Source organism: Chiloscyllium plagiosum, chromosome 12, assembly GCF_004010195.1.
Source record: "Chiloscyllium plagiosum isolate BGI_BamShark_2017 chromosome 12, ASM401019v2, whole genome shotgun sequence".
NCBI lineage: Eukaryota > Metazoa > Chordata > Chondrichthyes > Orectolobiformes > Hemiscylliidae > Chiloscyllium > Chiloscyllium plagiosum.
In genome coordinates this window covers 3,413,581-3,427,780 of record NC_057721.1, presented here as the reverse complement: position 1 = coordinate 3,427,780, position 14,200 = coordinate 3,413,581, and the positions used below count along the sequence as shown (strand labels likewise).

At 46.1% G+C, this 14,200-nt stretch overlaps 1 protein-coding gene across 1 annotated transcript; it reads left to right on the top strand.

Annotated features, from left to right (window-relative positions):
- The first annotated feature begins 310 nt into the window (after nt 1–310).
- Nucleotides 311–8,012, top strand: LOC122555477 (angiotensin-converting enzyme 2-like). The gene is made up of 5 exons (XM_043701504.1): nt 311–316; nt 1,430–1,530; nt 3,528–3,644; nt 5,975–6,169; nt 7,023–8,012. The coding sequence occupies exons 1-5, from the start codon at nt 311–313 to the stop codon at nt 7,159–7,161; spliced, it is 558 nt and encodes a 185-aa protein (XP_043557439.1). The 3' UTR covers nt 7,162–8,012.
- Nucleotides 8,013–14,200: the final 6,188 nt, after the last annotated feature.

Sequence of the window (14,200 nt, the reverse complement as noted above, 5' to 3'; positions counted from 1 at the left end):
ACCCCAGGGGAAAAAAACCCATTGTCAATCACCTTATCTGTGTCCCTTTTATAAGCCTCTATAAGGTCACCCCTCAACCTCCCAGAGTCCAGTGAAAAAAGGTCCCAGCACATCCAGCCTCTCCTTATAACTCAGACCCTCCATTCCTGGCCAGATCCTGGTAAATCTCTTCTGAACCCTCTCCGGCTGAACAATATCCTACCTGGGACAACATAACCAGAACTGCACACAGTCATCCAGGAAGGGCCTCACTGCCATCCTGTACAACCTCAACATAACGTCCTAATCCCTATACTAAAAGGTCTGAGCAATGACGGCAAGTGTGCTAGACGCCTTCTTAACCGTCCTGTCTGGACGCAATGCAAACTTCAAATAATTGTGTACCTGAACCCTTAGGTCTGTCTGTTCTACAGCACTGCCCAAGGCCCTACTTTTAATTGTATAACTCTCGCCTTTGTTTATTGACGGCACGGTGGCTCAGTGGTTAGCACTGCTGCCTCACAGCGCCAGGGACCTGGGATCAATTCCCCTTTTGGATGACTGTCTGTGTGCAGTTTGCACGTTCTCCCCGTGTCTGCGTGGGTCTCGTCCCATAATCCAATGGTGTCCAGGCTAGGTGGATTGGCCATAGTGTTCATGGATGTGCAGGCTAGGCGGACTAGCCGTGGGAGCTACAGGGATGGAGGAGGGGCCTGCTCCTACAGGGATAGATAAGGGGATGGGTCTGGGTGGGATGCCCTTCAGAGGGGCGGTTTGGACTCGATGGACTCAATGGCCTGCTTCCACACTGGAGGGATTCTGCGATCTGACTTTGGTCGAGGGGTAAACATTGGCCTGGTAAATGCGGGACAAAGTTAGCTACTCTTGTTCAAAACAGAACCACTTTCACCATCACCTGAGAAGGCAGGCATTTTAACACCTTGCATCTCCGACAGTGCAGGTCTCCCTCAGTGCTGCACAGGGAGTACCAGAGTGGGGTGATATGCTGCCATATTTGGAGTGCGATTTGAACCCACGACCATGAGGCAAATACAAATGGCCTAGTCACTGAGGCACCTAGTGATACAGATTCCCAACTGCTGCAGTCGTATCGCCAATGTGAACACTCGAATTGGTGCTGTTACCAATGGGAACAGAAACAACGCTAACATTATCGCTGAGTGAAATGTTTAGCTTTCATAGTTTGGACGAGTCAGATTTATGTCTTTACAGTTGCCTCATTGCACAGTCACTAATATTTGGTCGTTAAATTCAGGCTCTGGGCCATGAAAAGTAAGAAAACTAATCAATGGCAGCTTATTTCTGTAAAGTGTTCCCCCAAAGCATTTGTGATATTGGACGATATGTGCTGAGCTTAGACCAAGGGATAAAGAGCTGCATCCTCCGCTCTGGGTGAATATTAACACAAAGGCTTCTTGTTTGACCTCAGTACCCCTGGGATGTGAGCGAGAAGTACTTTTTCCGATCAACCGTCGCCTTTTCCATGAGGAAGTACTGGGAGGAGTCGAGAAATCAGCTCATCAGCTTCGAGTGAGTGAATCTATTTCTCTCTCCCAAGCACCCCTCCCCCCACGCCCCCACGGTACTCGGTGCACCATCGACATCGTTACAGTGGTAAACAAACTGGTGGGGGCTGGGGGAGCAACCGAAGGAAACAAATAAATATGGAAGTAAGTGGGAATCATTGGGAAACGAGGAGGAAGTGAGGGTTTAAGGAAGATGTACCCTGTCTCAGCTTCACCGAGAAGCAATGTCACGTCAATGGGATTGGAATAGTTGTGACTAGTTGTGAATAGTATGGACGTTATGGGCTGAAGAGCCTCTTTCAGTGCTGTTAAACTCTGAGACTCTGCAACAGTAATGGACATTATGAATAAGCGCAGCTCTCTTCAATGCCCGTCTAGTGATGAGGTGTGGGGGGATGGAGAGAAGCAGAAATGTTTTTTCTCTCAGTCTTTTAAGCCAAGAAAGTCAGGCTTAGTGAACGTTTGTAAGGTTGAGATTGTGGAATCTGGGCTCCGCGGAAAGATAGAGATGAGGCCGCAGTCTTGCCAAAAGGGGGACAGCAGGCTGCAGGGGCTGAATGGCCTGCTCCTGGACCTACACTGTAAACACTGTGCCTACCACGGAAACCGGGCCCTCTGATGCCCTGTTCCTCTGTTTTGGGAGGTTGGGGGAGGGGTAGCAGTTGAGGCTCAATGGCAATTGGGAGGGCATTCCCACCATCCCCGGAGCAAGCTGGCAGCTCTGTCCACGCCGCTCTGTAGCCGCTCTGGCTCGGAGCTATTGTGTTGCGCGTTGGTTAACAGGCTGTATTGGGCCCTCCAGGATTTCCCCACATATTCTCCCCGTCAGCTTTCCTATCGACTGCAGAACAGGGCAACAGGATCCCTCTGCCCCAACTTGCCCCCACCCCCAGCCACCCCCCACCGAGCCTGGTGTCTACTTGTGCTGTGCCAACTCCGACACACTGGCACTCAGCCCACTGCCCGATATCCCTGAGCTGGGGTAAATGTGATGCCAGGACAAAATCAGAAGTCAGTGTCGAGAATGGGGTGTTGAAAAAGCACAGCAGGTCAGGCAGCATCCGAGGAGCAGCAGAGTCGACGTTACGGGCATGAGCCCTTCATCGGGAATGTCAGAAGTCTCATGGCACCAGGTTACAGTCCAACAGGTCTATTTGAAAAATCACAAGCTTTAGGAGCGCTGCCCCTACGCCAGGTGGAGCCCTGCTGGACTGTAACCTGGTGTTGTGTAACTTCTGACTTATTCTACCCCAGTCCAACACTGGCAAGTGCATAACACAGGTTCTGCTGGGACTGGGGGCACTAGGGGGCTTCTCTTCAGGAGATTTGGTCACTCATAGAGTCATAGAGATGTACAGCATGGAAACAGACCCTTCGGTCCAACCCGTCCATGCCAACCAGATATCCCAACCCAATCTAGTCCCACCTGCCAGCACCCGGCCCATATCCCTCCAATCCCTCATATACCCATCCAAATGCCTCTTAAATGTCGTAATTATACCAGCCTCCACCACTTCCTCTGGCAGCTCATTCCATACACGTACCACCCTCTGTGTGAAAAAGTTGCCCCTTAGGTCTCTTTTATATCTTTCCCCTCTCACCCTAAACCTATGGCCTCTAGTTCTGGACTCCCCAACCCCAGGGAAACCTAACCAACGTCCTGTACAGCCGCAACATGACCTCCCAACTCCTGTACTCAACACTCTGACCAACAAAGGAAAGCGTACCAAACACCTTCTTCACTATCCTATCTATGTGCAACTCCACTTTTAAGAAGCTATGAACCTGCACTCCAAGGTCTCTTTGTTCAGCAATATTTCCTGAATAGGTGAACAGGGGTTTGAAGATCTTCGGGAATGGGGCCCGGATTTGACACCGCATCCAATAGCGCAGTTTGGACCCACTTTGCGCATAGGTCTCTCAAATGTACCTGCTCATTACCTAGAAGTGTCCCCCATTGTGTTGCCTTTATAATAATAATTATTATTATCTTCTGCACAGGATGGAAAATGTTTATATATTCGATGAAACAGAAAGGATCTCCTTTTATTTCATTGTTGTGAATCCAAAGAACCTCTCTGAAATTATTCCAAAGGCAGAGGTGTCACAAGCTATCAGGTATCACCGAAAACGCTTTGGCATTGAAGTGGCTAACAATGTAGTATTTACTCAGTTACCAGTACAGAGATTGAATATTGTTTTAAAAAGGCACCTCAGGTAGAAGTTTCTCATCTTAAACTCATTCAGACAATTCACAAGAATATCAATAAAGGGGAAAACCAACATTCATGGCCAAATTTATGCAACTGTGCTCATTGATTGGGAATTAGACTCTGATTGGTCAGGTTGCTGTCATGGAGAATACACCAGATAGCTGATGACTAACAGTTCACTGCCAAACTGTACTAAAACGTGAACCGGGCAAGTTGACTCTGATTGAAGATGGAATTACTCTGTGGAATGAGCCCTACAATGGCTGTCACCTACATTGTCAAGTTGAAACAAGTGCAGTGTGTGCACATGCTTTTTCAATTTGTAAAGCACAGGGCCTTATATATCATATATTTAGCTTCTGGTACATACAGGAGCACCCCAATGTAAGCTTCACAGAGAATCCTAAAGTTATTATAATTGTAATTCTTAGCAGACTTTGGTTGTTTAACAAATGATGTCCAATCATGGAATCACATTGAATGTTAGACACCATGTTTTGAGTTTTGCAAGCACAAGCCACTTGGGTATGTTCTTGTCATGAACAGCAAAGTGTTGTGCTATTTGACATGATCTACTCGCCTTTGGGATGCATAGCTGACATTCCTGCCATTACACCGGCACTGAAATTCATTAACCGCATCACACATTTGTGTGATATCAGAACATCCTTTTGGGGTTTGAAGACAACATTTTGCGATTTGTGAACAAAGGAAAGTACAAAGCAGACTAGGTTAGCAAAGCACCAAACATGGTGTTCAATATTCAATGCGAAGCCTGGTTGGACAACATTTGGTGAACAATCCTGTGTATGCTAAGAATTATGTTGACAATCAGTTTAAGATAGTCAGGCTTGCAGTCTGGTGCACTTGTATATATTGGAAAACGCATATATTAATAGACAGACTTCCGTTTCTTGTAGACAGTAAGGCCATTATGCAAATTACTTCTGTCGAAACAAAACAAAGTAGGTGACAGCCAATCTGTTGTTCATTTCTGAATGCCTTGACCAATCTGAGTCAACCAGTCTGGTTTAAATTTGAAAGTTAATTGTCACTCATCATCTAACTGGTGCATTCTCCATCGCAAAACCTCTACCAATTAAAGGCTATATGCCAACCAATCAGTGTTGTCTACTCACATAGTAAATAAAAAGTTTCCCCTTTACATCAGTATGCTTGGAGTTGTCCTGATAACCCTTGAGAAGGTGATGGAGAGTCACTATCTGAACCCCTGAGGTCCTTGGAGTGAATGACCACCTGCAATGCCCTTCGAAGGGTATCTAGGATTTTGACCCAGTGACAGTGAAGGAGCGACAATATATTTTCACGTCAGAATAGTGAGTGCCTTGGAGGGGAACTTCCAGGTGGTGGTGTGCCCATGAATCTGCTGGCCTCATCCTGAACTGGTCATGGGTTTGAAAGCTGGTGTCGAAGGAGCCTGGGCAAATTGCTGCAGTGAATTGTAGATAGTACACACTGCTGCTCCTGAGTGTCGGTGGCGTGCAGGGAGTGGATGCTTGTGGGTGTGGTGCCATTCAAGTGGGTTGCTTAGTCCTAGATGTGGTCAAGTTTCTTGAGTGTTGTTGGAGCTGTACCCATCCAGGCAAGTGGGGAGTATTCCATCGCATTCCTGCCTTGTGCCTTGTGGATGGTGAATACGCTTTGGGGAGTCAGGAAGTGAGTTACTCACTGCAGTATTCCTAGTGTCTGACCTGCTCTTGTCGCCACTGCATTTGTGTGGTGAGCGCAGTTAAATGTCTAATCAACAGTAACTTCCAGGGTATGGATAGTGGGGGAATTCAGTGATGTTAACACCGTTGATGCCTAGGCCGGGTGCAGCGGTTGAATTGCCTTTCATTGGAGATATGGAAACTTGGTAAAAGGGAACAAGTTCCGAATGAAAATGTACTAGGTCTGAGTTTAATAATCAAAACTTACCCTAGATATTAATAATGTACAAACGTTCAAAATGTTCACATCAAATTCTCATCCCCTTTCAAATTGATGTCTCTAAACTAGGAGGTTGAAGGCTTGTGGTAAGACAGCGGCTGGAAGATCTAAGCATTGCTAAAAGATCTCTGTATCCTGTCACAGAATGTAATGGGCTAGATCCCTTTATTGAAGGATTGGCGGTATCCCGTATTCCGAATAATTAATCATCATGAGGAGTAATTTCGAACACGCTGTTTGAGAGTCACTAACACCACTCCTGTCTTATGTTGTGCCCTGTCACAGGAAGAACAGGGAGCGGTTTAACAGTGCTTTTCTGTTAAATGATAAGACACTTGAGTTTATTGGCATTCCGCCAACGCTGGCACCGCAAAAGGAGGCCACTGTGGCAGTGTGGCTGATCATCTTTGGCGTTATCATTGGCCTGGTTTGCATTGGATTAACCATCCTGATCATCGGTGGCATTCGGGCAAGAAGACAGTAAGTGCAGAGATGCTGTGGGCTGGCACAAATGGGTGCAGAGATTGCTGAGGGCTTTAGGGGGACAGCTTGGGGGAATCATTGGGGGGGGGGGGGGAGGGGGGTTTAATGAGGATTGTGAGAATCAGCAAACGAAATGGGTGACAGTGAGGTCTCCAGGGGCTCCGTGTAGACTCTGGGGATCATTGCGGATTAGGGAAACCAGTGGAGATTTCAGGAATCGGTGTGGACTCTGGAGCTCATTGTGGATTGCGAGGATCAGTGAGGATTGCAGGGATCAGGGTGGATTATGGGGATCAGTGGGTAGGATGGGGCTCACTGATTTTCCTGCTCCACGGATGCTGCCCGACACGCTGTGCTTTTCCAGCACCACTCTAATCATGGGGGTCACTGGCAGTTGTGGGAGTGTTTGGGAATTATGAGGATCAATGGGGAAGCTGGGAATTATTGGGAATTTTTAGATCACTGGGGACTCTGAGAATCAATGGGGATTATGGGGATCACTGAGGATTTTGGGAATTGCTGAGGATTATGAGAAAATTGGGGATTAATGGGGATTTTTAAGATCAGTGGGGAGCCTGAGAATCAATTTGGATTATGGGATCCATGGGGGATTGTGGGATCATTGTGGATTATGGGCATTTGTGGAGATTCTGAGAATCAGAGATGATTGTGAGGATCAGTGAAGATTATTGGGATCAGTGAGAATTATGGGAAAACTGGGATTGTAGGATAATAGACTGCTGATGACGTGTTGAATTGAAATTGTGGCCATGGGTATGTGTCGGTGTTTACTGTGTAATAATTGTGCATTCTGAAATAAAGTGAAATATCGTTGTTTATTCCTCAATAGCAGAAAATCAGGTGACGCCGAGGACGATGAATTTCAAAAGACCAAAGATGTACCTGCAGTGGTTTCTGAGGAGATTGAGTTTGAGAAGGGGATTAAAAATCCAGCTTTCACCACAGATACATTGAGCACGGAGATGTAGACTCAACCAATCCCAGACGTTGCTAATTGTACTTGGTCTGCCTTTGGAAGTTATGGAATTGTGTACTGAAGCTTTTCATGCAGTTCAATTACTACAGTTAATATCTGGTAACAGAATTAGCTCAAATTTTACAAAGTTTTGACTGTTTAGTCCAGACTTACTCAACTTCAATGAGCCTACACATTGGTTCCCAATAAAGAGTACCATTCCTCTGTGAAGCTGTTAATCAGGGCCCTCCGATGCCAAGAGACAAGCAATTTTATTGTAAAATATTCAGTGTAGACTTCCCAATATGTCATCACAGGTATTAGCCACTAGTTCCCATTGGCAGTTCACCTTGATGTGAACACAGGGAACTAGTACTTTGTAAACCGACAGCAGTGACAGAACAGGATATGTAGCTGATTTCATGACCAGAGTCAAGATTAGAGTGGTGCTGGAAAAGCACAGCAGGTCAGGCAGCATCCGAGGAGCAGCCCGACCTGCTGTGCGTTTCCAGCCCCACTCTAATCTTGACTCTAATCTCCAGCATCTGCAGTACCCACTTCTACCCTGTTGATTCTCTGACCACCCAGCGACAACCACTGAATCCTGTCCATTATTTGCCTGGAGTCAGGGAGGATGACAGAATCTGGCCCACACGACTTCCCTCTCCAGTTTTATACAGTGAGGATCAGTAAAGGTGAATGAATTCAAGGTCCCTAAAATGTTCATTTCTCAAACTAAGGCTGACCCATGCCATCAAATCCATTGGACACCATGGAGCGTTGATTTCAAATAATAGACTCCCTTCATTGTGGCCTAAATCTGCTGTAATGCTTCGAGACAAATAAAGGCATAAAGGCACCCCAGGCTTTTGTTTGCTTGTGTTAATCCCTTCTTGACTGTCGGGATATATGGACGCAGTCTTGACATCTCTGATTGCTCTAATTGGGCAGCTGGTTGAATTGCAATCTGCAACATCCGTTTTCTCGTTAGAAAACCGCAAAAAAGCTCAAGTCCGGAATCCAATCTTCGACTGGGAGGAAGAAGGCCATCATCTTGAGGAAGATGTTTTATGTGCACGTTGTCCCACCGGTCGCCGTCAGCATGGGCATCCGTGAGAGGAAACGACAACTCAGCAACTATGCACCTTCGGGCAGAGGAGATCGTGAGGGGAAGTGATTGAGGTGTATCCGATTATCAGGCACAGAGATAGGGCGGACAAGAAGAAACCTTTCCCCTTGTTGGAGGGGTTAATGAACAGGGGCATAGATTGAAGGGAAGGGGCAGGAGGCTTAGAGCAGAGGTGAGGAAAACTGTTTTCACCCAGGAGGTGGTGGGAATCTGGAACTCACTGCTTGTAAGGGTGGGAGAGGCAGACAATCCCATCACATTGAAGTAGTGTTTAGATGTGCACTTGTGATGCCAACGCTATGGACCCAATGTTGGAGCCTGAAGTATCAATGACCTACATGAAAGGGCCGAGTTGGTGACAACGTTCTTTCCCTGCTCATTAAAAAGGAGATATCCGAAGCAAGTTGCTCCCACTTAGGGCTGGAGTGCAGGATCTGGAGACAATGTCCTGGTGAACCATGTCTGAGAGAATGAAAAGAGGTCACACCAAATAGGACAAACCTGGGGGACTGGGAGGAGGAAGAGGGTTATGTGCTCTCAATGGGAGGGCACATCCCACAGAGGATTCTAGGAACTCTGGGACCTTAAAAAGGGAGGAGGCCATTCAGCCCCTCAGCCCTATTCCAACATTCAATAAGATCACAGCTAATCTCTGATCTAACTCCATTTATCTGCTCATCCCATTTCTCTTAACTTCTGAGAGGCAGAACATTTTGATGGCAAAAACTTAAAATAAGCAACTGACCCATTGTTGTTTGTGGAAGTGAATTTGAAATTTCTACCAGGCGAAATGCTCCTTAATATTACTCCCAAAAAATCTGGTTCCCCAGACAAACAAATTAAGGTAGATATACAGAACAGAGAGTGTGGTGCTGGAAAAGCACAGCAGGTCAGGCAGCATCCGAGGAGTAGGAGAATCGACATTTCAGGCCATGCTTATGCCTCCTCGGATGCTGCCTGACCTGCTGTGCTTTTGCAGCACCACAGACTTGCCTCTGATCTCCAGCATCTGCAGTCCTCACTTTCTCCCAGATATACAGAACCTATTGTTCTCCTTAATATCTTGCAAACTTTGTTGAAATCACCCACAAACTTCTTTAAGCTCCAGGGAATGTAATCCTATTTTGTGTTATCTCGCCACCGTACTTTCCCCCTTGGAGTTCAGACAGTTCCCCGCTTGGCTCTGTTGAGAGTGAATGTGCTTCACGAGATGGGGGACCTGGAACATATCGCAACTCCCCAGGGGATTGTCTGCCCCAGGGATATCTTTTTCTGAAGGAAGCCATTCGGTATAATCTGCTCCTCCCACATGAAACCATCAGCAAACCATCTGCCCTTTACATTATTGAGTGTACCCGTTTGGTGAATATTCTGTGTAGCTCCATTGGTCCAAGTCCATGGAGGGGAGTAGACTCACACTCTCATTGACCCCATAAAATCCTGAAGAAGGGCTTATGCCCGAAACGTTGATTCTCCTTCTCCTTGGATGCTGCCTGACCTGCTGCGCTTTTCCAGCAATACATTTTTAAGCCCATAAAATCTTGACTTGGGTCAGAGTAAATAGGCCTCTATCCCCTTCCACATCTTCGAACCTGGTTTGGGGGGGTGGGGGTTGTTGGTGAGTTGGAGGTGGGGGACTGACCACAATTTCACCTGTTGGCTTAATCCAAAAATAAACTCTTTGTCAATGAACATTTCCATTTGCAACTCTTACAGTGTCGCCCATCTGTATATCATCGGCAAATTTAGATTAGTGAGCGTTGAGTATGTGTAAATTGTTGAGTTTCCTGAGGGAGACTGGCAATGTGTGTTCCTCCTCCATTATCCTTACTGTGTGAGGCCAGTGGCTGAGACCACTTCTCAAGCATATTAATGAGTTGTCTTTCGGTTCTATGGCTTCAAATTTAGCCAAAACGTCTCTTATGAGGTACGTTAACAAATGCTTTCTGGAAGTATATCTCAATAACATCCACAGCTTTTCCCTGGCCATTTATTCAAAAGACTCCACCAGATGTATCTAGCCTGACCTCCCTGTCACATACCTTCATTCTCTCATCAGTTGAAAGCCAATTCCTCTGGGCATTGCTCGAAACTCAAGCATTTTGATTAGACTTGTGCCCTGAGTGGTTACCCTTGATTGGAGAGCAAGTGTGAGAGTGTGTGTGTGTGTGTTTGTGCCTGTGTGAGTGAGTAGGTATGTGCATGGATGAATGTCAGTGTGTGTGAGTGTGAGAATATGAGAATGAGTGTTTGGCTGTGTATGTGTATGTGTATGAATATGAGTGTGTGTGACAGTGTGAGTGTCACAGTTAGTGTGAGAATGATTGTGTGTGAGTGTGTGTGTGCCAATGTGAGGGTGAGAGAGTGTGAGAGTGAGTGTGTGTGCATCCGTATGAATGTGAGCATGTGTGTGTGTGAGTGTGGGAGGGTTTGGAGGGAGGTGTCACGGATACTTGGATGTGCGATTGTCAGTCCCTGTAAACAGAGGAAGGGTCACTTCACACTGTTCTTGGGAGCACTAAACTGGAAGAGGAGTGTATGCAAGTATTTGATCCCTTCCTGTGTGTCAGCAGTCAGGCCAGGAGCATGGAACCATTTAATAAACTCCTCAGTCCTATGACTCAAATCTTCCCAGAGCTATCTGCATATTAAGATCCCTGTTACTACGTCAATGCAACATGGATGGAAGAATGAAGACACTTGAAAGAATTTGGAAGGAGCCTGTATTATAATGACCAGGAATCACTTGTAGAGATAATTAGGAACATAATATTCCATAAGGGTTGGCGCTGGGTTCGCTGCTCATCATGATTCACATTAACCATTTCAACTCTTGAATGAAATTCACAACTTTTCTATTTTAATTAAATAAAAGAGCGAGTTGAACCAAATTAAAATTGACAGCCATTAGGTGGCACCATAACAAAAATCAAACCACAACCCAAATTTCCAGAAGTTTAAATTAAAATAATGCGTTGTGGAGTCATGACCACAGACACCTTGTATTCACCGGTCGCAACAGGCCAAAGTGCCAATTTCCCACAATTTCGAGGGATGGTTAATGCAGAGGCAGACACCAACAAATGATAAGGAGGCATTAATAAACCTGCAGGATAAGCAAATGATTGGCAAAGTTTTAACACAGAGAACCGAGAGGTGGTATCTAATGCTAGGAAGAGAAAGGAGAGCACATATCACTTGGATGGTCAGACTCGAGGTGGTTTTGGAGAACAGAGGGCTCTGAACATATAAATATACCCATCGCTAAATGTGTTGTAGATTAGCAAAGCCAGAAAAATAACACTAGGCTTTATCTCTAGAGGAATAGATTTGAGAAACAGAGAAGTTAATGTGAAACCCGTATCAAAGCTTGGTTCGACAATACTTACAGTGTATTGAACAAAGTTCTGGTCGTCTCACTGTGAAAAGGATATTGGTGCAGTGGCGTAAATGGAAGAGAGACTTACTAGGATGACAGCAGACATGAAAGTAGGAAAAAGGCTGATTGTTTACAAGTTGCATTGATAACTAAGAGAGCAGATTCACAGGCACCGTCAAGAGTTGGAGGAAAGCACAGTGTGAAGACAATATAAGGAGATTGCAGGCAGGTTGATTGAGTGGGTGAAACTCTGGCAGAGAATAGTGTGAAAAAAATGTGAAATAGTTCACATTGGCAGGAAGAATTTAAAAAAAAAAGAGAGGATTGTTTATACAGAGAATGACTGTGGAGTTCTGATTTGCAGACGGGGGTAGGTGTTCTGCTGCGTGAGTCTTGATAAGTTAGTACATAGGTACAACATGCAACCAAGAAGGTTAGTGGAAGACTACACCTTTATTATGAGGGAATCAAACATTACAGTAAGGGTGCTGTGCTGCAGTTATCCAGGACAGTGGGGAGACCACACTATGTGCAGCTTTGCTCTCCCTATTTAAGGGAGGATGTAAAGCTGTTAGAGGAGGTTTAGCTGATTGATACCTGGAATGAATGGTTGTCTTTATGAGGAAATATTGAACGGACTGGGCCTGCTTCCACTGGAGTCGACAAGGGTGGTGCTGGAAAAGCACAGCCGGCCAGGCATCATCCGAGGACCAGGAAGGTCAACATTTTGGGCACAAGCCCATATTCCTGATGACGGGCTTATGTCCGAGATGATTTGCAGATATGGAGAGAATGGTTCGTTTTGCAGTTGAGAGAGTAACTGGAGATCATCATTATGGTAAGGTCAACAAGAAATGCAATCAGGAATTCAGACGATTACCCAATGAGTGGGAAGAGGGAGCAAGTCGCTGCCTGAGGAAGTGGTTGAAGTAAATGATCAAGGAGAAGTTGCACAAACTCACTCGGGTAAAGAGAATAGAGTGTTATGCTGGTATTTTTACATGGGGAGAGTTCAGAGGAAGATGGAGTGGCGCATCAACACCAGCAGAGACTAGATGGGCTGAGTGGCCTGATTTCTGTGCTGTACATCCGACCTGACAAGGCACTAAGTAGGAACTGCAGGCCAGCGGCGTCGCTTTGACAAAGGTCGTGATTTTAATTCCAGCCCCAAAAGCTTGAATCTTCCAACCTGGGTCAGAATATCGGTTGTGAGTCTGACCCACTTACTTTGGCAGTAGCTTTACCATCTGAAGCAACACAGTTCAGTTCAGGAACCTGGGGCACAGGAATGGATTGGCACTGAAACCATACCCCTCAGTGCAGCAGTAGCTGTTTTAGTGTCGAGTTGAAGGGTCCGAAAGAGACTGCTTCAGCAACTGAGTGTGGAAGGTATGGTGCCAGGTGGGTATGGTGTATGGTGTCAAGGTATGGTATCAGGTGGGTATAGAGTAGGGTGTCAAGGTATGGTGCCAGGTGGGTATAGTGTATGGTTCAAGGTATGGTACCAGGTGGGTATAGTGTAGGGTTTTAAGGTATGGTGCTAGGTGGGTATAGTGTAGGGTGTGAAGGTACGGTGTCAGGTGGGTATAGTGTATAGTGTCAAGGTATGGTGCCAGGTGGGTATAGTGTAGGGTGGCAAGGTAAGGTGAGGCCTTTGGATAGGTAGGAGGCTCAAGGGTGTCTTGGGATCTGTTTTGGGACTGAGGGGGTTATATTGTCCATAGCCGACACGAGGTGGACTCAATCCAAGGGTGAGGAGTTTGGCATCTCTGGGGACAGTGATTGGTGGGGTCAGGTCGGACTGTGTTGAGGTTGGGGAGGTATAGGTTCTGGTGTCAGTGAAGGAAAGGTGGACACTGGGGTCAGTTCCATGTTGAGCCAAACTTTATCATTGAAAAGGGATTAGAGTAGGTTGGGGTTCTCTGACCGCTCCTGCTAACCACTGGACAGACTGTGTACTTTTATTTGGCTATAGTCTGAAATGGGAAAGAATTATTTTCAGACCGATGGATTTGCAAGGACGGCTGCATGTCTTGAAAGCAAGGAATTTGACGTCTGCCGCGACCACTGTTTGTGCAGCTGCAGATCCCAGTGATGTGCAGACGAACTGGAAGCAAGGGGATTGTGTATAAGTGAAGCTGGTTGGTATGTCGATTAATAACTGTGTGATTTTCTGTCACTTGGCTGAACTACTTGGGCTGGAAGTAAGACAGACAGAGAGAGAGAGAGGCAAGCTTAGATCAGAAGGGAAACCATCAGCTAAATACTCCCACTCTCTCTGTCAGCTCTTTGCAGTAAGCCACTTTCAGCTAGAAGTAAACCAATTTAGTATCCCTTCAGCACATGTTGCAAATCAAAACTGTCTGTGTGTATCTGTGTGTGCATGTGAGCGTGTGTGTGTGAGCATGTGTGTGAGTATGTGTGTGTGTTTGTGAGAGTGTGTGTGGTGTGTGTATGTGTGTGTGTGAGTGCATGTATGTGTGAGTGTGTGTATGGTGTGTGTATGGTGTGTGTGTGTGTGCATGTGTGTGAGTGCGTGTGTGT